At 39.7% G+C, this 24,731-nt stretch overlaps 1 protein-coding gene across 10 annotated transcripts in view; it reads left to right on the top strand.

Moving 5' to 3' along the window:
- LOC148845979 (NAD(P)-binding Rossmann-fold superfamily protein) overlaps positions 1-24,731 on the top strand; it is a 70,559-nt gene that overhangs the window by 6,328 nt on the left and 39,500 nt on the right. For 4 of the 10 annotated variants that reach the window (XR_016101973.1, XR_016101974.1, XM_088953634.1 and 1 more), the window contains exons 6-10: positions 150-188; positions 397-489; positions 586-639; positions 1,294-1,392; positions 23,653-23,754. Coding sequence is in view for 6 of the 10 variants with exons in the window: in XM_088953634.1 (XP_088809760.1) it covers positions 150-188; positions 397-489; positions 586-639; positions 1,294-1,392; positions 23,653-23,754 (387 nt within the window). In the remaining 4 variants the exon portion in view is untranslated. The remainder of the gene's footprint in view (positions 1-149; positions 189-396; positions 490-585; positions 640-1,293; positions 1,393-23,652; positions 23,755-24,731) is intronic. The other 6 variants (XR_016101976.1, XR_016101975.1, XM_088953636.1 and 3 more) reach the window with 2 other exon arrangements.

Below are 24,731 nucleotides of genomic sequence, written 5' to 3'. Positions count from 1 at the left end.
AGAAATGCTTTTGTTTCTTGACATCATGCTGAATGTACTTAGCCCAGTTGATGATATGCTTAAATTCAAAAAAAGTGAGTAGTGGAGATCACACACTGCAGATAAAGTACCCTAACTGTCTTTTGCTATTTCACATTTTCTTATTGCAGAAAACTTCAGCTCTTGAAGTGACTGAAGAAGGTCTTAAGGTAATCATTTGAGAAAAGCTACTTGGAATTGTATGTCAAGAACTTGTTTAACTACTGATATAACATGTAGATTAATAAGTTAATGAGCTATGAGTTGTCCTGATGGTTTAATCTCAGGTTTCTATGGATGACCTGGAATCCATATCATGTAACAATATATTACTATCGTGTTCTACTTTGAATAATACTTTTATTCTTTTGTAACTAGGCAACCTTCAATGTAAATGTTCTTGGGACGATATCTCTCACTCGGCTACTTGCACCTTCCATGTTGAGACGGGGGAAGGGTCATTTTGTTGTGGTATATGGGAACAAATTCAATTATTTTTTCAAGTGCACTTATGATTTCTCTTGGACTTTCATGCTTCTATTATTTTTATTTCCTTGAGTTATACAGACATGGTGGCGAACCAATGTGGATGGTGGAGCTGGTTTGCATGGTTATCCAGATGTATGTGCTTACCAATCAGGGGAAACTAATTGATGGACCTGGTAATGGATAATGCCAAGCTGGGTCCTAGGACTGCTAAAGCCACCTATTAACCATGTTATTTGGATTTGTTATTATGCATAAACCATTCAAAATCTAGATTTTATGGTGAAAATCTGGGGCTCACCTTTGTCTTGGAAACTGGCTTAGCATTTTGCATTAGGGTAACACAATTGGTGGAACTATAACATGGATGACAACAGCCCAAAAAAGGGATGAACTTATCATGTATCCATTGAATAGTTAAACCCTTGTCTAGATTACTGCAGTATTTTAGTATCCAGTTTAAGGAAATTTTTTGATTGGCTAAAAATGTCCTCTCATGCTTTGTTGAGGTTGAGATTTTGTTTTTTTTTTTTTCCTTTGTTGAGGTTGAGATTTTGAGCTTGGTTGATATTACACATGCTTTGTAATTGGATGGTGCTGGTTGATAGTCTATGCATGAAAAGCTGAAGCCTTGCTATCCACAGTAGAAACCCTCCAAACTTCAGATTTTATGCATTCATTGTGAAGTAAAAAGCTGAAGCAGCACTATCTATTGCATGAAAATGTCCTCCCTTCTATTCCTTTAATGCTATCTCTTTTTGTTCCTAATTTATATGATTATTTGAATAGATGAGCAGTGCTGCAGGGAAAACACCTGCACCAGGTCAGGCTGTATACTCCGCTTCAAAGTATGCACTAAATGGATATTTTCATACTTTGCGTTCTGAGGTATGCCTAGAACTTTATCTTGAGGTAAAATAGAACATCTGGATTGACCTTGATTTTAAAGATCTTGTTCTTTGACTTGATGTGAGGATAAGTAAGAAAATATGTCCATTCTCTAATATTTGAGAAAAGAAAATGATAGATAACCAATTTGTAAAATCACCAGTCAGGTCACACTTTGAGCAAAAGGTTACACATAAAATTTAATGCAGAGCGGAAGATGCATACATGAAATTTTTGGTATAATAAGCTGGGAGTCAGTAGGGCCTCACTGCATCATTCACATGTTTCAGTGCTACTCATTTTAGTGTCCTTTTGAATCTTACCTTCCTTTTTGTAAAGGTGAGCTTATTCCAATCTCTCTATCAAAGTCCCCCCAACATATGTTGCTCTGTAAAAAAAATGAAACCTAATGTATGCCTCAATACTGTGATCAATTATATGCTTCATAATTCCATGGTCCCAAGCAACTATAGAGTTTAGACTTCTCATCCTTCTCTCATTGTATTTTGATTTAACTTAATCAGACACAGTCACAATCTATTCATCTTTGTTCCTCTTAGATTTGCCTCATAAGAGTTCAGATGCAGTCCCTGTCTATTTTGATTTCCTTTTGTATACAAACAATTATGGAGATGCATATCCCCATTCTTCAAAATTCCAAGGGAGACAACTGATTACTAGCAACTTCAATATTAATATCACAAGATCTTTTTTTTTTTGGCTTCATAGTATGCATGATTACATTACCTCTAGAAGAAAGACTCTTTTACACAATTAAGATAAGTTCAATTTCATGTATACTGTAAGCAGCTGGGTCATATAGTCGATGAGTGCAAGGTCAAGCCATTTAGGATGGATTGGTGGAGGCCTTATGAGGCATCTTTGGCTGCATCTGATGATCATGGAAGACATGACTAGGTTGAGAGAGCTTCCACTTCTAGATCTTTGTTATAGGTATCAGAGTCCACTACTTTGAATTCTGAGATGCATCAACTTGTTCAAATGGCCAATGTCCAGCTATCGTTAGACAGCTGGACAGATTTCTGTTATCGAGGGATTGGATGGATCAGATGGGGATTCTGGTTCAGGAACCTCTACCAATATTTGTATCAGACCATAAACCAATTGTATTAAGAGAATTTGTAGAGATTTCAGGCCCGAAGCCATTCAGGTTTGAAAATGTATGGCTGCTTCAATCTAACTATGTAGAGTGGGCAGAAGAAAAATGGAGATATTTTCAGGTTGAGGGGCCAGCTGGTGTCAGAATCATGAGGAAGCTATAATGTCTTAAGGAAGAGTTGAGAGGGAGAAGACAGGAACAGTTTTGGAACGAGGAAGAAAAAAAGAGGTGTTGGAGAAGATTGCAAGACTGGACAGGTTAGAGGAGGAGAGCGAGGTATTTCCTAAAGAAGCTAGATTGGAAAAAAGAAGGGTTGGAAAGGGAGCTAGAGAGGTTGCTGTTGAGAGAAGGGGTGAGTTGGAGGCAGAAATCAAGGGCTCTGTGGTTGAAAGAGGGTGATAAAAATACTGTCTTCTTTCATGCCTTTGCATGTGGAAGGAAGAGAAGAACTCTGATTTCAAGAATTCAGGTAGGGGAGGAAGAGGCTGAAGACTGGGAAAGTATCCAAAGGCTAGTGGTGGAGTTCTATAGAAATCTGTACTCAGGGAGACAATGGTGTTGGATATCCTTGGGGGAAGTAGAATCAGTAAGTTGAGTGAAAGGGCAGTTGGGTGGTTGGAGAGGGAGATTGAAGTAGGAGAAGTTAGGGAGGCCTTAAAGAGGATAAATGGAGACAAAGCTCCAGGGCTTGATGGCTTCAATTTCAACTTCTTTAAACAATGCTGACACTTCTTGGAGAATGATATTATGCAGATGATCAATGAGGTTTGTTAGAGCAAAACAGTGGACAAGAGAGCAAATGCAACCTTTATTTCATTAATACAAAAGAAAATGGGGGCTACAAACATAAAGGACTTCAGGCCAATAAGCTTATTATGCAGTCCCTACAAGCTTTTGGCAAAAGTTCTATTAATGAGACTAAAGAAAGTACTCTATGAAGTAGTGGGGGAGACACAAATGACTTTTGTGGAGGGAAGACAAATTCTAGATGGGGTGATGGTGGCAAGTGAATGTATAGACTCAAGACTTAGAAGTGGAAAACCTGGATTAGTGTGCAAACTAGACATAGAGAAAGCATATGATCATGTGGAATGGGGATTTTTAGAGGAGATTCATAGGCTAATGGGGTTTGGAGAAAAATTGAGGGGCTTGATGTATGGCTGTATTTCTTCAGTCTCTCTCTCAATCATCCTTAACGGGATCTCCTCAGAGTCTTTTTAAAATTTCTAGGGGGCTGAGACAAGGGGATCCCCTATCTCCTTTATTGTTTGTCTTAGTGATGGAAGCTTTAAATCTGTTAATGAAGAAGGGTGTCTAGGGAGGATGGTTAGGAGGTTCCAGTGTAGGAGCCGAGGGCCCTTGCATCTCACATTTGCAATTTGCAGATGATACCCTCATCTTTTTAGATGTTGTGGAAGATCAAGTCCTAAATCTAAGGGCAGTGTTAGCAAATTTTGAGATGCTAACAGGTCTGAAGGTGAACTTGGAGAAGAGTGTTTTGATTGCTGTTGGAGAGATCAGCCAAGAAGAGTTGTCAAGGTTTGCGGCCGTCCTTGGGTGCAGAATTGGGGAACTTCCTTTTTTGTACTTAGGACTCCCAGTTGGAGCTAAGTTTGGATCTGTAAGTACTTGGAAACCTCTTATAGAGAGAATGTAAATTAGGTTGGAAAGCTGGAAGGCAAGGCATCTCTCTTTGGGGGGCAGAATTACCCTAATAAGGAGTGTGCTTCAAAGCCTACATACCTATTACCTATCACCGCTGAAAATGCCAACTTCGGTTGCTGATAAGATAGAAAAGATTCAAAGGGACTTCCTTTGGGATGGGGCAAAAGGTCCAAGGAAGCTTTACCTAGTAAGGTGGGAGAAAGTTTGTAGGCCGAAAGCTTTAGGGGGTTTGGGTTTAAGAAGAATAAAATTACTCAATAAAGCTCTTTTGGGGAAGTGGTTATGGAGGTTTGGGTTGGATAAGGAAAGGGACTCATTATTGGAGAAGAGTGGTGGCAGGGAAGTATGGAGTGGTGAGATTTGGATGGGAGCCAAGGGAGGTTTCTAACTCGTATGTGGTAGTAGTGTGGAAGGGCATAATGAGCTTTAACCAGGACTTTAGAGGCCTGGTTAGCTTCAATGTAGGAGCTGGATCTAGAGTGAAATTTTTTGGAGGATGATTGGAGTGGGGTTGGGAAATTTTGTGATGTTTGCCCAAGGTTGTACAGGCTGACTGAACATCAGGTCTCTGTGGCCCAGTGTCATGAAGTCAGTGGTGATAAGGTGGTTTGGAGTCCTAAGATCAGAAGACCTTTGCGCGACCAAGAACTGGAGGAATGTGTTCTATTGCTGGATAGGCTGGAAGGGTGGAGCAGACCAGAGTTTCCTCTCATTGTGAAGATGGACTGTGGTAGAAGGAGAGCAGGAATGGAAGATTTACAGTGAAATCTTTCTACTCGACTCTCATCAAGGATAGTCTAACTAATGATCGGGTGCATGGAATTTGGGGTAATCCAGTTCCTCCAAGAATTGAAGCCTTTATGTGGCTGGCTGCAATGGATAGCATCCTCACAACAGATCATCTGAAAAGTAGGGGGTTTTGCTTGGCGAGCTACTGCTATATGTGCAAGTCAGATAAAGAAAATGTACACCACTTGCTCTTCTCTTGCCACTTAGCAAACCGCATCTGGAATTTCTACTGTTTCCTCTTTGGGATGCCTATCTTCCAACCATCTTCTCCAGCAGAGATCTTTTTTTCATGGCCAAAGTTCAGAGGAAGTCTGAGAGCTAAGATTGCCTGGAGCTGTATCCCCTTTGTAGTATGTTGGTCTTTGTGGGGCGAAAGAAACAGGAGGCTGTTTGAAGGAAAGGAAAGGACTGAAGAGGTTGTGGCTTCAGTTGGCAAACTTGTCACAAGTTGGGTCACTACTCTACCAGAATTTGAGCAAATCAGATTTTTGGATTTGGCTGATAGTTTTTGGGATTGCTAAAGATTCAAGAGGTTAGAAGCTTCTACAGCTTAGAAACTTTTTATAGAAGATTTATTAAGGGGTTCAGCACTATCATGGCTCCAATTACTGATGCAATGAAAAGAGGCGAATTTAATTGGACCAAGGTAGCAATAAAAGCATTTGAGGCTACCAAGAAGAAAATGACAGAGGCACCTATTTTACAACTTCCAAACTTCTCTTAAGTCTTTGAAGTGGCATGTGATGCATCTGGAGTAGGAATTGGAGGGGTTCTCATGCAAGAAGGCCATCCCATTGCATTTCATAGTGATAAATTAAATGAAGCCAAGCAGAAATATTCAACTCACAACAAGGAGTTACATGCAATAGTGCAAGTTCTACGACATTGGCGACACTACTTAATATCCAAGGAGTTTGTGCTCTATTCAGATCATGAAGCTTTAAAGTACTTGAATTCCCAAAAGAAACTAAACTATAGGCATGGGAAGTGAGTTTCATTCCTACAAGAATACACCTTTGTTCTTAAGCACCAAGCTGGAAGTGGAAATAAAGTGACAGATGCGCTAAGTCGGATGGCTTACATGCTTCATTCCATGAATGTCCAAGTCGTTGGTTTTGATCAACTAAAGCAAGACTATGCTGGTTGTAAGGATTTCAGCATCATCTATATTGACTTAAAAGTTAGGAAGCAAGATGAGTATCCTTTCTTTTCACTATATAATGGTTATCTGTTTTATGATACCTGCTTATGTCTACCAAATACCTCTTTATAGGACTTTGTTATTTGGGAATTACATGCTGGAGGTGTAGCAGGTCATTTTGGTAGAGATAAGATCATTTCTGTGTTGGATGATAGGTTTTATTGGCCTAGTTTGAAGAATGATGTTTCTCGTATAATAAAGCAATGCAGGAAATGCCAACTTGCCAAAGGACAAAAGCAGAACACTGGGCTATATACACCCCTACCTATTCCTCATGAACTGTTGCAAGATTTATCCATGGATTTTGTCCTTGGATTGCCCAAGACTGCTAGGGGTCACTGGTCACGATACAATCTATGTTGTGGTGGACTATTTCTCCAAGATGGCTCATTTCTTACCTTGCAACAAAACACATGATGCTTCACATATTGCTACTATAATTTTCAAAGAAGTTGTTCGACTTCATGGAGTGCCTTCTACTATTGTATCAGATCAGGACACCAAGTTTATGAGTTATTTTTGGAAGACATTGTGGAAACTACTTAGTACTAAGTTGAAATTCTCTACATCATTTCACCCCCAAACAGATGGCTAGATTGAGGTAGTAAATAGAAGCTTGGGAGATCTTTTACGGTGTCTGGTTTGTGATCATACTGCTATATGGGATCTAGTGCTTCCAATAGTTGAGTTTGCTTATAACAGCTCAGTAAATATATCCACAGGAAGAAGTCCATTTGTAGTGGTGACTAGTATTCAGCCTAAGTGGCCAATTGACTTAGTTACCTTACCACCAGATACATGCACTAGCATTGGAGTAGGCACATAAGAGAGATTCATGATGATGCTAGGAGAAAAATTGCATTGAGCAATGATTTATACAAGGCTGGATCTGATATTCATCGACGGTTGGCAAATTATCAAGATGGAGACATAGTTGTGGTACGTATACTACCAGAGCGTCTTCCTAAAGGTGTTTACAAGAAGCTCCACTCAAAGAGTGCAGGTCCTTACAAAATCATCAAGAAGATAAGTTCTAATACCTATGATCTACAGTTGCCAAATGACATGGGAATTAGTCCTATCTTCCACATTGAGGACTTAGCTCCAAATGACACTCTAGAGGGTTTTTTAGATGAGGAAATGCTATCTATTGCTACGGGAGGGTATTAGAAATTCCTTGTCAAGTGGAAGGGCAAGCCTATGCCTAAAAGTTCTTGGATCACTATTGAAGACTTTCATTGTTTCAACCCAGATCTTTATGAAATGTACCATGCTTTTAACTTGCCGGGGTCGAGTTCTTTCAAGCCAGGGAGAGATGATAGGAATTGATCAACGTTTATGTTTAAAATTTATAGTTTGTTTATGTTTAAAATTTTAGAATCATTGCATAAGTAGGATTAGAGTTATTGAGTTTTCTTTGAATTGAAATAGGATAAGGCAGCTTAGTTTGAGTCTACTAGGATTATTGAGTCTAAAAGTTTGACTCCTAGGACTATTATGAGTCTAACAGTTTGACTCCTAGGATTATTTTGAGTTTAGAGTCTATAAATATGTATGGACGTTTTACACAAAGGCAATGAAATATATTGAGTTTTCTTCAGCTTATGCTAACTATGGTGAGTGATTCCCATGCCCTAGAGTGATTCTAGGCACCCTGTGAGTGATTCCAAGTATTTTCCCTCTTCTTTCTCTCCCAATTTTCTCTCTTATTCCTTCAAGAAGCCATTACAGCCATCAACAGCCATAAAATTTTGATCAAGAAGACCATTCAACATTCTTCAAGGGCTAGAACTGAGCTGGTCCTACATCACCAACCCTTCCTCAAGAGGAAACATTTTGTATTTCCGTCTTCTTTGATATACATTATTTCCACTTCTCGTAACTTCTTCATTTCCTTCCTGTTCCTCAGATTCTTTATTGAAGTTGTTCTTTTTCCTGTTCGTCCCCCAAACTGTCCTTCTCACAGCTTGCTGCCATTCTTGAATCTCTCTCCTCTTCCCCAATCTCTCCTTCCACCCTCTCCATACCTTCCTCCCTCCCTCCTGCATAGACACAGCCTGAACCTTCCCTGATTTCTTCGTGAAATGGTGTAAAACATTGCCTGCACTTTGAGAGATTGTCTTGCCAAATCCTATTGCTTCTTCCCTGTCGTTTGTTTCCTGCACCACTCCCTGTTGACCTATTTCAAAGTTCTCACTAGCACCAGTTTTCTGGTCTTCCTGTTGAAGCTTAATTGAAAGAGAAGAAGGTGGGCCAACATTAACATCCATCACCGTTCCTCCATAACCAGTCACATGCTCACTTAAAACCCCATGTGCCTCCTTTGAACCAATCCTCTATACCCAACCTATCATTTTTGGACTCCAAAATATCAGGCCCACACAAGATAAAACTTTTGCCTCCCCCTTGGCAACTAATAATGTCACACATAAAGTCTTGATCCAAAATCATATCCCTATTTGATTCGTTTACCAACCTGGCCCTTTATTCTGCTCCCCTTTCTTAGCCTTCTCAACCAAGGTTTAAAATGTCGATGTCAACAGAAATGTCGCTTACCAAAATATAGGACATCTGTCGTAAATGTTGAGGGGAAATATTGTAAAAATTAAAGACATTGTGGAAATATTATGAAATATGTGGAAATATGCAATGATATTTTGTAAAATGATAAACGAAGCATTAATACCCCTTCTATGAAACCCTTCTTTCCTCTTGTTCCTTTCTTATAAGCTTCAATGAGTGTACGATGATTCTCTATTTGTTTGTAAGCATGTTGTCTTCTTTCTTTCCCCTTGTTCTTCCTTTTTTAAGCTTCAATGAGTGTACGATGATTCCTTATTTGTTTGTAAGCTTGTTGTCTTCTTTCTTTCCCCTTGTTCTTCCTTTTTTAAGCATGTATCTGTGTATGAATGATTGTAGGCATGCGGTTTGCTTTTCAGAAATGCCTCTCTTTTTTCTGTTTGATGTAAAACATTATTCTATTGTTGTACCTTAGTGGACATGCCTGTCGACATAATAGGAAAAACCATCTTTTTCTTAATGTAATTTCTATGTTACCACCCATTTTCATGTCGGTGAGCCTCGACATAGACATATGTTGGACGACATTAGCGAAATGTCGCAATATTTGAAACCATGTTCTCAACTGAGATTAATGCCTCATACACATGCTTCGAAGAAATGGCTCCACCTGTCAAGACTTGATAATAGGTGTTTTTCGACTTTTGCCCCTTTCCTATTCCCAAGTTGGTGTGGTCTTCCCAAAACTCTCCTTTTGTATTCCCCAACTTTTGCTTAGCCCCATTCGAGTAACTATCATTAACTTTTGTCCCTTCAGCTTCTTGGAATCCACGTAAGCCTTCCCTTTGTCCCTTTGTCTTCCTCTCTGCGAGCTTCCTTAATGGATGTGTTTATCCAAACAAGGTAAGATCTTCCATCGGTAAAAATATCCATTTTTTTGGGAATGGCTTCTGGCTTTACCCCTCCCAATTTCACTGGTGTTGATTGAAGGTCATAGGTGAACACACCATCTAGTCAAGCATTACATATCCAGGTCAAAGACTTCGAAAACTTTTTAATTCCAAAGATGAAACGGGAGCCCAATTAGTCTCACAATGACTTCATCTTCCACTCCTAAGTCTTTGGTATTTGCAATTGGACACCACTTAAAATTGTATAGGCACCATCGTCCACCTGAAGATTCATTGCTGCTACCTTGGAGTTATCCTCCATCATTTCTTCCAAAGCCCTATTAGTCGCAAAAGGAGTAATAATTATCACTCCTTTCAACTTTAAATCCTGTAAGATATCTTCTGCAACTTTCTTCCAATTTTTTGGTTGAAAATGAGTTTCCACCACAAATTTCTTCTGCCATTCCTCCCTATCAGTAGACATTACCATTTTACCACTATTGAATTCTTGTTGTTAAAAGCCCTTGCCAACTTCAAACCTTAGAGTGCTAAAGTCATTTTTGCTCTTGTGGAGTTTCCATGGCCTATAGGTCCAAAGCATAAAGCTAGTGTTGATCCATATGGTCTTTAAAATTTCTTACTATGCCAGGACTATAATTATCCTCGTAAAATCCATTGAAAGCTGTTGAGAATGGTTAGACAGGGGTGTTTTTGGTCATTTTTGGGCACCCAAATAGGGGCCTTCTTGTAATTATTAATTTTCAATTATAAAGTGAACTTTTGAGGGTGTGAACAGTGAATAACACACACCTCTCAACACTTGCTCTCTTCTTCCTCTTCTCTTCTCTTCTCTTCTTCCTCTCTCTTGAAACCCTAGTTTTTGCAACTTGGTATCAGAGCAGGTAGAAGCATCTGGGAGTTGTTCTTTGTTGATCTCCTAACCAGAGGTGAACTGCTGACGTCAGACCGCTGCCGGCTGACGTTAGCAGTCCGTACAGGTGCTGGCAGTAATCTATGAAACCAACACAGTTTGATTCACCCTGATTTTAGAAAAATTTTGGTATGACTCTTGTTATCATATGAAGGTTCTATGATTTCTGGTGGACTTTTCAAGGAAAAAATCACAGAATTCCAGATCTGATGCTGAGCCATGTACAACAGGTTTAATGATATTTTTTTGCTGTAAAACCTAGACCATTCAGGTCATTTTTCAAATTGGGATTGATGGGAAGTGGTCTTGTAATTTTCTGAGCACTATGTGATTTTTCAGAGATTTTTTTCTCCCTCTATTTTGCCGCCAACCTAGTTTTTTCGGGCTTCCTTTGGTTCTTAACCGTGTGGTAACCTGGTTTTTGGGTTTGTAACCCTGGTTAAAGTGTTGGGCGTCCTCTTTGGTTGGTGAAAAGGTGTCTTGTTAGAATATGGAATCACCTAAGGATTTTCATATGGTTCCCGGCATGCTCTCGGGAACTACAGATATTTCCAATGGTATGATAACTACTGTTAAACTGGATGGAACTAATTTTTTGGAGTGGTCTCAGTCTGCTAAACTTACCATTATTGGGAGGGGTAAACTGGGATTCATCACAGGAAGGGAAATGAAGCCGAGTCCTGAAGACCCGAAATTTGCAAGGTGGGAACAAAACAATTCCCTTGTTATGTCATGGCTGATTTGCTTAATGCAACCTCATATTGCCCGAAATTACATGTTTCTTCCATCTGCCAAGGATATCTAGGATAGGGTAGTTACTACTTAATCCCAAGTTAACAATACTGCTAGAGTGTATCAGCTTTGGAGGGAAGCTTGCAGTATGCATCAAGGGGAGGGATCTGTTGCTATGTATTTCTCTTCTCTATAGTCTATCTGGGAAGAAATGGATCACTTGAAAGCTCTAGTTTGGAAGGACCCTGAAGATGGTGAGCAGTACAGGAAGTACATAGAGGAGAATAGAGTCTTTGATTTTTTGGCTGGCTTGAACCTAGAGTTTGATTTCACCAGGCAACACATTCTTAGTGCAGGTGTTGTCTCTCTTGCTATTGCTTACTCTTTTGTACAAGGGGAATAAAGCTGAAGAACCGCCATGATGCAATCCTCCGTGAGTGATCATTCTGCCTTTATGTCATCACGACCCAAGCAAAATACTAGCAAACATCCCATTGCAGAGAAGGTTGAGGATGTTATTTGTGAGTACTGCAAGAAGCCAAGACACACTAAAGAAAGGTGCTGGAAGCTCAATCCTCATCTAAAGCCGTAGAAGTACAAAACCAGGAAGAAGGGAAAGCTCACTTGGCTATAGTTGGTAATGATGCTCAACCCTCGGATGTGCTTGACTCCTCAGATGTGATGGACAAATTCCGGAATATATTGTTGCAGCTAGAGAAGGGTGGTACATTCTCCTCATCTAGTTTTGGACTTAGTAATCTATCTAGTTCATATGCCAAGACAGGTATTGCACTTGCTTGTTCCATCTCCTTTAGCCCATGGATTGTAGACTCTGGGGCCAGTGCCCATATGACTGGTATGCCTTCACATTTTACCTCATATAAGTTAACCTTGGGGAAGGGCAAGATTACTGTTGCTGATTGATCTCAGACCCCAATCTCGGGTCATGGTGAAGTCAGAATCACTGATAACCTTTCTCTTGACTCTATTCTACATGTGCCTCAGCTACAAAAGAATTTATTGTTTGTTAGTTCTCTAACAAAATCCCACAATTGCTCAGTGACCTTTTTTTTCCCAACCATTGTGTTTTTCAGGACCTGAGCACGGGGAAGACGACTGGAAGTGGGCATGAAGTGGACGGTGTCTACCTCCTGGATGGACTTTTAGAGCATGGACTGTTAAGCCAGATTGAGTCTTGTTCCAATGAGAAAATGAGTCTTTTGAAATTATGGCATTGTCGCCTTGGTCATATATCTATTAATTCTGTCAAGTTTTTGTTTCCAAACTTGCTTGATTCTATGTCCAAATTGAATTTTGAATGTAAAGTTTGTCATTTATCCAAACAATGTAGAAACACATATTTTGCAAGCAGTAAAAGAAGTAATGTTGCTTTCCACTTGATCCATACTAATGTTTGGGGTCTATATGCTGTCCCTTGTCTGGGGGGGGGGGTACAGATATTTCATTCTCTTCATTGATGACTTCGGTTGGTATATATGGCTTTATTTAATGAAAAGTAGAGATGAAGTTCCTATGATTGTTCAAAACTTCATGAATATGGTTGAGACACAATTTGAGAAAAGAGTTAAGATAATAAGATCTGACAATGCCAAGGAATACTTTGAAGATCACCTGCATAGATTTCTTGAAGACAGGGGCACTATTCACCAAAGTTCATGTAGTCATACTCCACAACCAAATGGGGTGGCTGAAAGAAAAAATAGGCATGTGGTTGAAGTTGCTCGAGGCTTATTGTTCCAAAATCATGTTCCAACTCGTTTTTGGGGCGATGCTGTTGAGACAACTGTATATCTCATTAACAGACTCCCATCAAGGGTCCTTAACCTTTATTCTCCTCATCAAGTACTCTTCCCTGATGAACCTCCTTTTAAACTACCCCTTAAGGTCTTTGGTTGTGTTTGTTTTTCTCATGATATGAGTCTTCGACACAAGTTTGATCCTAAATTAGTTAAGTGTGTATTACTTGGTTACTCTCCAGTCCAGAAAGCTTATAGATGCTTTGATGCTCTCTCTAGCAAGAGATATGTCTCTAAGGATGTTACCTTTTTGGAGTCCTCTTTCTTTTTCCAGTCACCTCGTCCTTTTCAGGGGGAGAATGCAAGTGAAGATCGGACTCCCTTCTGTCTTTCTGTTCCTACCTATATTCTTTCCTCTTTTCCTCCCTCTATTCCTTCTCCTCCTCCTCCTCTTGTGTATCGACCTCGGTCCTGGTAGCAATTTTTCATCAGGTGTAGTAAGTGGGTGGCTCCTGAAGCAGAATGCCCATCACAATTTGACTTCCCAAACTCAGGTAGTCTTGAAGCTCCTAACAATCTTATTATTGATTTTGACATTGATCTTCTTATTGCCATTTGAAAAGGGAAGATGACATATAGCAAGTATCCTATCACTAACTGTGTCTTATGATGCTCTTTCACTTTCCTATTGTGCCTATATTTCTGCTATCTCTTCTATTTCATCCCTCGCAGTGTTACATAGGCAGTGCAGTGCCCCCACTAGAAGGAAGCTATGAACCAAGAAATGGAGGCCCTAATAAAGAACCAGACTTGTTAGGTTGTTCCTTGCCCCAAAGATAAGATTCCTGTTGGGTGTAAGTGGGTTCATATTGTTAAGCACAAGGCAGATGACTCAACTGAAAGATACAAAGCTCGGCTTGTAGCCAAAGGATACACTCAGACTTATGGCATTGATTATCTGTAAACCTTTGCTCCATTTGCTAAAATGAACTCTATTCGTGTGATCATGTTTCTTGCCGCCCATTACTCGTGGCCTTTATATCAAATGGATCTAAAGAATGCCTTCCTTAATGGGGACTTACAAGAGGAAGTGTATATGGACTTATACCTGTGGTAAGTTTTCCTAACAGTGATGGAAAAGTGTTCTGTTGAAGAAGCCTTTGTATGGGGTAAAACAATCTCCAAGTGCATGGTTTAACAGGTTTAGGAATGCCATCTTAAAGATTGGTTTTTCTTAATCTCAGGCTGACCACACCTTATTTATTAGAAGAGTTGATGGTAGAGTAACAATGTTGATAGCATATGTTGATGACAATGTTGTGACATGTGATGATATCACAGGTATCTCTTAGTTAAAGTCATTCCTTGCTTCTGAATTTGAGATTAAGGACCTTGGTGATCTTCGATACTTCTTGGCATTGAAGTTGTAAGATCCAAGAAGGGGATTTTTCTGTCACAAAGGAAATATGTACTTGATTTGCTTCATGAGGTTGGGAAATTAGGATGTAAGCTTGTAGAAACTCCAATTGATCATGTTATAATTCGGCTTGCCTTTGAGTTCTGTTAGTCTGATAACAATCAAGAAGAAAGAGGGAAAAAAGAGAGAGAAAGGAGGAGAAAAAGAGAGAAGAAAAGTCTGGTTCGAATTAGGGTAAAAGTACATCTCCCATTCGGCCAGACATGTTTTTATATTATTAATAGAATGGAAAAGACACATGTGCCCTTATTGAAGTGAGGAACACTAGTTCTAATATAATATTACAGATCAACAACCTCAACATAAGTATAAAGACAAAAATACCCCTACACTAACACTCCCCATCAAGCTAGTGAGTATATATCATATAATCTCAGCTTGTTGCATATGTAGTCCACTCTTCCCCGACTCAACCCTTTTGTAAATAAGTCTGCCCATTGGTTCCCTATATTAACGTATGCAGTGTCTATCACTCCATTCAACACCTTCTCTCTCACAAAGTGACAGTCACCCTCTATGTGTTCGGTTCTTTCATGAAACACCGGATTAGAAGAAATATCAACTGCAGCCTGATTGTCATAATAGAACTTCATTGGAGTATTAATGTTGTATCCTATCTCCTGTAGAAGGTTCCTTAGCCACACTAATTCACAAGCAGTATGTGCCATAGCTCTATATTCTGCCTCTGCACTACTTGCAACGACTGTTTGCTTCTTACTTTTCCATGTCACCAGATTACCCCCAGAAAAGTGCAATAACCTGTGGTAGACTACCTATCAGACATAAAACCAGCCCGGTCAGCATCGGTATACTCTTCTATTTCAAGTGTTCCACCACTTTTGTATATCAAACCACGACCAGGGGCCCCTTTTAAATACCTCACAATTCTTAGAACCGCATCCCAATGAGGAACTAGAGGTTTCTACATGAACTGACTTACCACACTAACCGCAAATGAAATATCTGGCTGAGTAATGGTTAGGTAGTTTAGTTTACCTACAATTCGTCGGTATCTGCTAGGGTCTTCAAACACTTCACCCATATCACTGCTCAACTTAGTATTTGTTTCCATAGGTGTTTCAACTGGTTTAGCACCTAACAAACCTGTTTCCTCCAGCAAATCAAGCACATATTTCCTCTAACACAAATTAATACTGTGCTTAGACCTTGCTACTTCTATCCCTAAGAAATATTTCAATTTACCAAGGTCCTTTGTTTGAAAATGTTCCTGTAGAAAAGTCTTCAATTTGTCAATGCCCATTTTATCATTCCCGGTAATAACAATATCATCTACATACACCACCAATGGTATTTTTCCTGTCAAAGAGTCATGACTGAAGACAGAGTGATCAACTTGGCACTATTTCATACCAAACTTCTTTACCACCTCACTGAACCTACCAAACCATGCTCGAGGAGATTGTTTAAGCCCATATATAGCCTTCTTGAGTCTGCATACCTTACCATCCTCCCCCTGAGCAACAAACCCTGGTGGTTGCTCCATGTAGACCTCCTCGAGCAAATCACCATGCAAAAAAGGCATTCTTGATATCAAGCTGATATAAGGGCCTATCATACATAGCTGCAAGAGAGATCACAACATGAACCGACCCTATCTTAGCAACTGGGGAGAAGGTCTTTGTGTAGTCAATACCATAGGTTTGGGAGTACCCTTTTGCAACCAATCGAGCTTTCAAGCGCTCAACACTACCATTAGGCAAATACTTAGTAGTATAAACCCACTTACAACCGACAACCTGCTTCCCAGGAGGAAGAGCGATGAGGTCCAGAGTATGATTATGAAGTAGAGTTGAGAGCTCTTCTTCCATTGCACGATACCACCCTGGAGAGGCAAGGGCTTCCTGGACATCCTTAGGAACAACAACTAAGGATAACAAAGAAATAAACTGGCGATGGTAAGCGGAAAGGTGAGTGAATGAAACATGATTAGAAATAGGATGAAGGGTGCAAGTGCGTTTACCTTTCTGCAAGGCAATGGGAAGATCAAGATCAGATACTAGGTGCGGGGCTGGTGTGGAGACAACTGCCGGATCTGTCGACGATGGTGGAGCTGGAGGAGTAGCAGCCGATACACGTGGGCGATGTGTATACACTTGACGAATAGGTGGGCGTTCAACAGGTGGTGGCACCGGAGGCAAGGACTTGGTCACGACTGGAACAAGGGGAACGAAATCAGCAACTGGAAGTGGAAGAGGGGGAGGTGATGAGGAGGAAGAAGCATCATCGGACCCCAAGAAAAATGGAGTAGACTCAAAGAAGGTAACATCAGCACACACAAAGGAACGTCGAGAACTAGGATGGTAATACTTATACCCTTTCTGGGTCCGAGAATAGCCAAGGAAGATGCACTTAAGGGATCGTGCATCTAACTTGTCATTCCCGGGGCCTAGATTATGGACGAAGCAGACACACCCAAATACTCGGGGAGAAAGAGGGAATGGAGACAAGGTGGGAAACAAGGTAGTAAATGGGGAATGACCATCAAGGATAGACGTGGGCTTCTGATTAATCAAGAAGCAAGAAGTAAGCACCGCATCACTCCAAAAGGGTTTGGGAACATTCATGTGATGCATGATGGATCGTGCTGTTTCCAAGAGATGACGATTCTTTCTCTCAGCCACCCCATTTTGTTGTGGGGTGTAGGTACATGAGGTCTGATGTATAATGCCATGTTGGTCCAAGTATTATTGAAATGATGAAGATAAATATTCATGGCCATTATCAGAACGAAAAATTTTAATGTGAACACCAAATTGATTGCGAATCTCAGCATAAAATTTCTGGAAGATGGTAAACAATTCACTTATTTCTTTCATTAAATAGAGCCACGTCATCCTTGAAAAATCATTAACAAAAATTTCAAAATATCTATATCCATTGTATGACATCACTTCGTAAGGACCCCAAACATCCGAGTGAATCAAAGAAAAATGACTCGACACATGGTTATCAACCCTAGAACTAAAGGGAACACGGTGGTGTTTCCCAAACTGACATGACTCACAATCTAAAACAGAAAGTTGACTCAATGAAGGAACCAAAGATTTCAAAACTTTCAGCGAAAGATGACCAAATCGACAGTGCCACTAGAGAGGAGAGAGAGATGACTGGAGAGCTGTTGATGTTTTTCCACCACTGTCAAGATAATACAATTCACCAGCTTCATGCCCTCCACCAATCTTCATCCCCGTCTTGAGATCCTGAAAAACATACATAGAAGAGAAAAAGGTAATGGAACACTTAAGTGACTTGGTCAGCTTATTTACAGACATAAGGTTAAATGGAAAATTAAGAACATACAAAACTGAGGATAGGGATACAGGGTCCAGGTCAACATTACCAACACCACAAATGGAGGATGTGGAACCATTAGCAAGGGTAACAGATTGTGATATTGAGCAATGAGAAAGGGAAGAAAACACACATGGAGTTCCAGTCATGTGATCGGAGTCTCCAGAGTCAATAATCCAGGGATTGGGTGTGGATGCCAAACAAGCCATACCTGAGTGTGCGAAGGTAGCTGTGTTCTGTTGAGATGTGGATTGGACAAACCTCTCATACTCATCACGTGGAACACTTACCATCTCCTTCTCGGAACCATCTGTGGATGTAAGAGGCATCTGATCAGCTGAACGATTCTCCTGTCTGGAACTGGAACTGGTGTCACTAGTCATGGCATGATTGGCCCAGGTTGTGGGTGGACCATGCAAGTCATAGCAATAATTAATGGTATGTCCATCCATACCACAATGAGTACACCTCCTCGGACCTAAGCCATGTTCTCTACCACGGGCTCCCCCTTAATCTCTACCTCCAGTACGACCACCACCACGGTTATATGTAGGTCCACCACCACCACTCCGGCCATATACCGGACCACTGCTACCACCATGGCCAGACTTTGCTCCTTGATCTCCACCTCTAACACCACGGCCCCTTGACACTGCAAAGGCTGATCTATCTGAGACATTAGAGTTCTTAGTAGATCCAATAGAAGTCCTCCGAAGTTGAGCAAACACCTCTTCTAAAGAAGGGAGAGCTGACCCTCCTAGTATCTGAGCCCGTACTGGTTCATACTCAGATTTCAGCCCCACCAAAAATCGAGTCACGTCATGTTGTTCTCTCTGTTGTTGCTGAATTTTGACATCAGAAGTGAGGGGGTGATAAACATTCAACTCATTACGGATGTTTCTCATACTAGCATAGTACTCCTCAAGACTTTGATTGCCCTGTTGCAGATTAAAGTATTCCTGATACAACTGATATACTATGGTTATATTGTCTTGACCAGAATACAACTTCTTAGCATGGTCCAACACATCTTTGGCAGTGCCAAGAAACATGGAATTTACACTAATCTTGGGTTCCATACTATTCCATAACCATGTGATAATCTGTGCATCCTCTTGTTCCCAGTCTTCATACTCATGAGAATCAATGAAGGGTTTCTCCTCCCTTATGTGTTTCACCTTCTTCGTTGCCTTCAGAAAAAACTTCTACAGATTTAGCCCAAGGTACATAATTCTCTCAATTCAGTTTAATGGAGGTCATTTGAACATTCAGGTAGTCAGTAGGTATCACATTAGATTTGCTATCACTGTTATCTCCCATTGCTGAATTCTGTTATCACTGAATTCAGCCCACTGCACACTGTTTGATCACACTGGTTTCAACACTTGTTATTGCTGAAGATTGCACTCTTTATACCACAAACCCTACCCTACGACTACTTGAAATCTCACCACTATATGAGCACCACTCCTCCTTTTAACCACACAAAAAAAACAGCATAAACCCTAGCACACTACAGTCTGAAATTCCATCATACGATCTGAAACATAATTCCTATTTGATTCATAACAGAAAATATGCACAGAAATCTCTTACCTCATCACTTGAAAGACAAACCACACGAGAAGAAAATCAGTCCACACAAGACATCCACTGCACCACACGAATCAGGCATCTTCTCTTCATCGATTAGGGGAGGGTTTCTTAGAAACCACAGCAACCGACCACACAAGACACAACTGGAGGCATAGAAACCTCTAAGGGAAGAGGGCGGCCACTCCTTTTCAGCCCTTTCTCTTATCTCCAATCGATGGCAGAGAAATCAAGGGAAAACCCTAGATTGAGTGCGCAGAGAACAGAAATCTGGGCAGATCCGAGTTGCTTAGTTGAGCTTTGATACCATGTTATAATTCGGCCTGCCTTTGAGTTCTGTTAGTCTGATAACAGTCAAGAAGAAAGAGGAAGAAAGTGGGAAGAAAGAGAGAGAGAAAGGAGGAGAAAAAGAGAGAAGAAAAGTCTGGTTCGAATTAGGGTAAAAGTACCTCTCCCATTTGGCCAAACATGTTTTTATATTATTAATAGAATGGAAAAGGCACATGTGCCCTTATTTAAGTGAGGGACAGTAGTTCTATTATAATATTACAGATCGGCAACCTCAACATAAGTATAAAGACAGAAATACGCCTACACTAACATATCCCAACCACAAGTTGAACTCTACTAAAGGAGAAATTCTTCCAAAAAGGGGGGGTATATCAAAGATTGGTGGGACACCTTTTGTATCTTTGTTTGACTGGACCTGACATTTCCTATGTTGTTGGAGTGGTTAGCCAATATATGCATGAACCTAGGACATCTCATATGCATGTAGTTAACAGAATTTTAGCCTACATGAAAGGATGCCTTAGCAAAGGGATGTTGTATTCCAACTACGGCCATCTAAAGATTGAGGCTTACACAAATGTTGATTGGGCAGGGTCCATCGGTGATATAAGATCTACATCCGGTTATTGTGCCTTAGTTGGAGGCAATGTGGTTTCCTGGAGAAGTAAGAAACAATCTGTGGTTGTTCGTTCTAGTGCTGAGGCAGAGTATAGGGCAATGGCTCATGGAGTGTCTGAACTACTCATGGTTGAAGACCTTATTGATTGAGAAGGGCATCTAAGCAGATATTCCAATGAGACTATATTGTGACAATCAAGCAGCTATTAAATATTGCTCACAATCCTGTCCAACATGATTGTACAAAGCATATTGAGGTGGATAGACACTTTATTAGAGAAAGAATTGCTAGTGGAGAGATTTGCCTTCCTTTTGTAAGGTTAGAAGACCAACTAGCTGATTGCCTCACTAAAGGTGTTCACCATCCAAAGTTTGCTAAGAACCCTGCCAAGCTGGACATGATTGACATGTATGCTCAACTTGAGGGGGAGTATTGAGAATGGTTAGACAGGGGTGTTTTTGGTCATTTTCTCCTTTCTTATACTCTGTATTTGGGCACCCAGATAGGGGTCTTCTTGTCATTATTAATTTTCAATTATAAAGTGAACTTTTGAGGATGTGAACAGTGAATTATAGGCACCTCTCGACACATGCTCTCTTCTTCCTCTTCTTCTTTTTCTCTTCTCTTCTCCTCTTCCTCTCTCTTGAAACCCTAGTTTCTGCAACTAAAGCAAACTTTACATTTGATTTTCCCTTTTTAATGCTTTCATGAATTTGTACACCTTCTATGCATTTGGATTATGGTGTTTATCACATATTGAATTATAAAAATTTTATTATGAAATATGGCTTTGGATTCAGAAGGGGACTTAGGGATTCTGAGATTCCTAATGTGTTAAATCTTTTGCACATTTTGGAAAGTGTCTTCATGGAACCCTCAAAGTCGGATAGAAGGATTTGGAATCATTTTTCTTCTGGTTCTTTTCTTGTGCCTCCTTTAAGATTCTTTCTTCCTCTTCTGGCCTGTCCAAATATTTTCTTGTCAAAGAGGTGTGGTGTAAACCTGTTCCTCCTAGAATTCAGGCCTTTTGTTGGGAAGTAGCTCATGAGAGCATTAGCACTATGGATGTCTTACAAAGATGGAGTCCCAACTAGTGCCTTGGTTTGTTCATTTACTAATTTCCTACTCATTTGTTGTTAGTTTTAGTATGGTTTTTCTTTCTTTTTGGTTGCAGGTGGGTTACTCTAACTTCTGTGAGACTTATTTTCCTTGGGATTTTTGAAGCAAAACAGAAAAAGCAGAAGAGCAATGTGGAGGGGTACAAAGGCTGCTATCCTATTGACAGTTTGGGAAGAAAGGAATGCATTACAAGAATTTCCAGTGAATGAAAAAGAAGCAATCTGTAATTGATTGTATAAATATTTGAGCAGTTTTTTGGATAAAATCCTTAAAGGTTTTTAATCCCTTCTCAATTGATGATATTGTAAGAAAATGGGGAGATGTGTTTGCTTCATCAACTAAAAAGGCCAAGGGTATGAGAAGTTGGGATTTGGGAATCCTCAGAGACGGGATTTTGGAAGGTTAATTTCGATGGAAGTAGCTTGGCGAATCTAGGACCTTCAGGGGTGGGGGGAGTTATATAAGGGATGAAGGGACTGTAAGAACAACGTTCTCAGGGCCAATAGGTTTGGTGTTGGAGATTCTACAAGAGGTGAAGTGTTGGCAGTACTACAGGAGGTTCATCAAGCATGTGAGATGAATGTTGGGAAGCTTGTAATAGAAGGAGGTTCAGAGGAGAAAACTAATTGGTTAAAGAAAGAGGATAAGGCTCTGGAAGTATAAAGTGAAGTGAAGAAACTTAGATGGCTGACAAGGAATATGCAGGTGAAAATTCAGTGGGTCCCAAGATTGGCTAACAATTGGGATAATAGCTTAGCTAAACAAGGGGTGCACAGAAATAAAGTATTTTGGGAAAATTTGTAATTGTAATTTCATTTGGGGAGGGATGGCTATGCTATGCTCCCAGCTTTGTAAAGAGATGTATAATTTCTGTTTATATTAATAAATGGGATTTTCTTTGTTGCTGATAAAAAATATGGCTTCGAATTATCACATTTTGCCATGTAAACACTCTTACAATGATGATTGCAAGTGAATGTGTGAATGCAAGAATTAGAAGTGGTGTTCCAGGGGTTATATGCAAAATTGATATGGAAAAAGTTTATGATCACGTGGAGTTGAGGTTTTCAGAAGAGGTGATGGGGCTGTTGGGTTTTGGCGAGAACTGGAGGAGTTGGATGTTTGTGTGCATCTCTTCAGTGTCATTCTTGATGTTAATAATTGGGATTTCTAGGGAATTTTTTTGGGTCTTCAAGGGGGTTGAGACAAGGGGACCCTATTTCTCCATTGCTTTTTGTGTTGGCAGTGGAGGTTTTGCATAGGCTAATCAATAAAGAAGTGGAGGCAGGCTTATTTAGATGTTTTAGAGTGGGGAGAGTGGTTGATCATAACTCATCTACAATATGCTGATGAAGTGCTCAATTTCAGCTCTTGCTCAGCTGATGCATCTGCAAAAATAACATGTAATCAGCATATTGTAGATTAGTTATGGCCAACCCCTCTCTCCCCACTCTAAAACTTCTAGAGAAGCCTGCCTTCACTCTTTTATTGATTAACGTACTCAAAACCCCCACCACCAACACAAAAAGCAATGTAGACAAAGGGTCTCCTTGTCTTAACCCCCTTGACCCAAAAATTCTGAAGAAATCCTATTTACTAATGCTGAGAATGACACAGAAGAGGTGTACACAAACATCCAACTCCTCCACTTCTCGCCAAAACCCATCAGCCCCATCACCTCTTCCAAAAGCCCCCACTCCATGTGATCATAAACTTTTTCCATATCAATTATACATATAACACCTGTAACACCACTTCTAACTTTTGCATCCATACATTCACTTGCAATCACCACTCCATTCAAATTTTTTCTTCCTTGCATCCACACATTGTATCTCCCTCATCACCTGGCCCCATTTTGCATCTCTTTTCTTCATTAATGGATTGCATTTTTTATTTATCTTAAAAGCAAGAGTAAGGTATAGGATCTCAAAACTAAAATATTTATTTTGCAGATGCATTGTACTCTTAAAGTGGCATTATGCTTTTCTTGATAGATCATCCTCATAGCCTTACAAATTTGCTAAATTTCATTTATATTGAATGAAGAATATATATATATATTTTTAATTTCATCTTTCGTTTTTGAGGAATAGTTCCTAGTTTGACTCTTCAAATTGATATATGAAACTTTATTTTTGTATGCACTAACCAAAAGAGTTTCCATTTAGTTTCACTTTAGTGTATAGAGATAGAAAGGGTTAACTTTTATTGTCTGTGTTTTCATTCTTCCATCATAAACAGCTCTGCCAGAAAGGGATTAAGGTGACTATTGTTTGCCCTGGACCAATAGAGACGACAAATGGTTCTGCAGCAAGCACTTCTGGACTGAGGGGTTCTTCTGAGGTAAGCATCTTATAATAACAGTTTAATTTATTGCATTGTAAATAAGGTTTAGAAAGCAGTGCCTGTCATAGTTTTGTGGCTAAAATGTTAAATATCCATGTCTGTTATATCATGGATAACTTAGAATTAGTGCTAAAATATTATGTTTAGATGACGCTGCTTGAGAAGGGGGGCTTGAAAGTATGAAGTTGGATGAAGTGTGCTGTTGTATATGAAACCTAGTTAGGAAATGAATATACTTACTGAAATTAGGGAGAATAACTGTACTAGTTATATGTTCTGAAAAAAATAGAAATTTGAAAAAAAGAAATATAAATATAATAAACATTAGGGTAAAAGACTTAAACCTCCCCTTATGTTTATCCTAAATACTAAGATCTCCCCTCTTTTCAAGATGGACTTAAACTTCCCTGTTCAGTGAAATTATGGGACAGAGACCTCCCCTCCGTTAACAATTTGTCAAAATCTGTTTGTACATTATATCACTTATAGTTGTTTTTTTAAAATCCCAATTTTGCCCTCTTATAGTCCTTTTACCTTGACTCAAAAACCACTTGAAATCCTGGAAGGTCTATTATAGCAATTCTTATTTCAAAAAGGTCTAGGTTCAAGAATGATTTTCTAACCGCTCAGGATCATCTGAGTTTTTTTCTTCGAAAACTCCTAGTGAGTCCTCTGAACTAATGAATTCTGTGAGTCCACTTCATAGAAATCTTCTCTAAAAGAGTTTGTGTTCATTTCAATGTTGGAACTCTCGACTTGTTAGTGGGCATCGATCAAATCTAGCCATGACATTAAACTGTTACTTATTTTTTATTAAAATACATGACCCTTCAAATCGATCAACTTGATCTCCAGAGTAACTGCAACCACAGTTTTTCTATGAATGAAGATTTCATTAATATCAAAAAAATTTAAATTGACATTTCAGACAACTTTTTTCTGAAATATATATCAAAAATCATGTAAAAGAAAAA

Source organism: Nelumbo lutea, chromosome 7 (assembly GCF_056320005.1).
Source record: "Nelumbo lutea isolate HS-2025 chromosome 7, American lotus-T2T, whole genome shotgun sequence".
Taxonomy (NCBI): domain Eukaryota; kingdom Viridiplantae; phylum Streptophyta; class Magnoliopsida; order Proteales; family Nelumbonaceae; genus Nelumbo; species Nelumbo lutea.
Note: the sequence above shows the minus strand (reverse complement) of the source record. Positions and strands in the feature narration are given on the sequence as shown.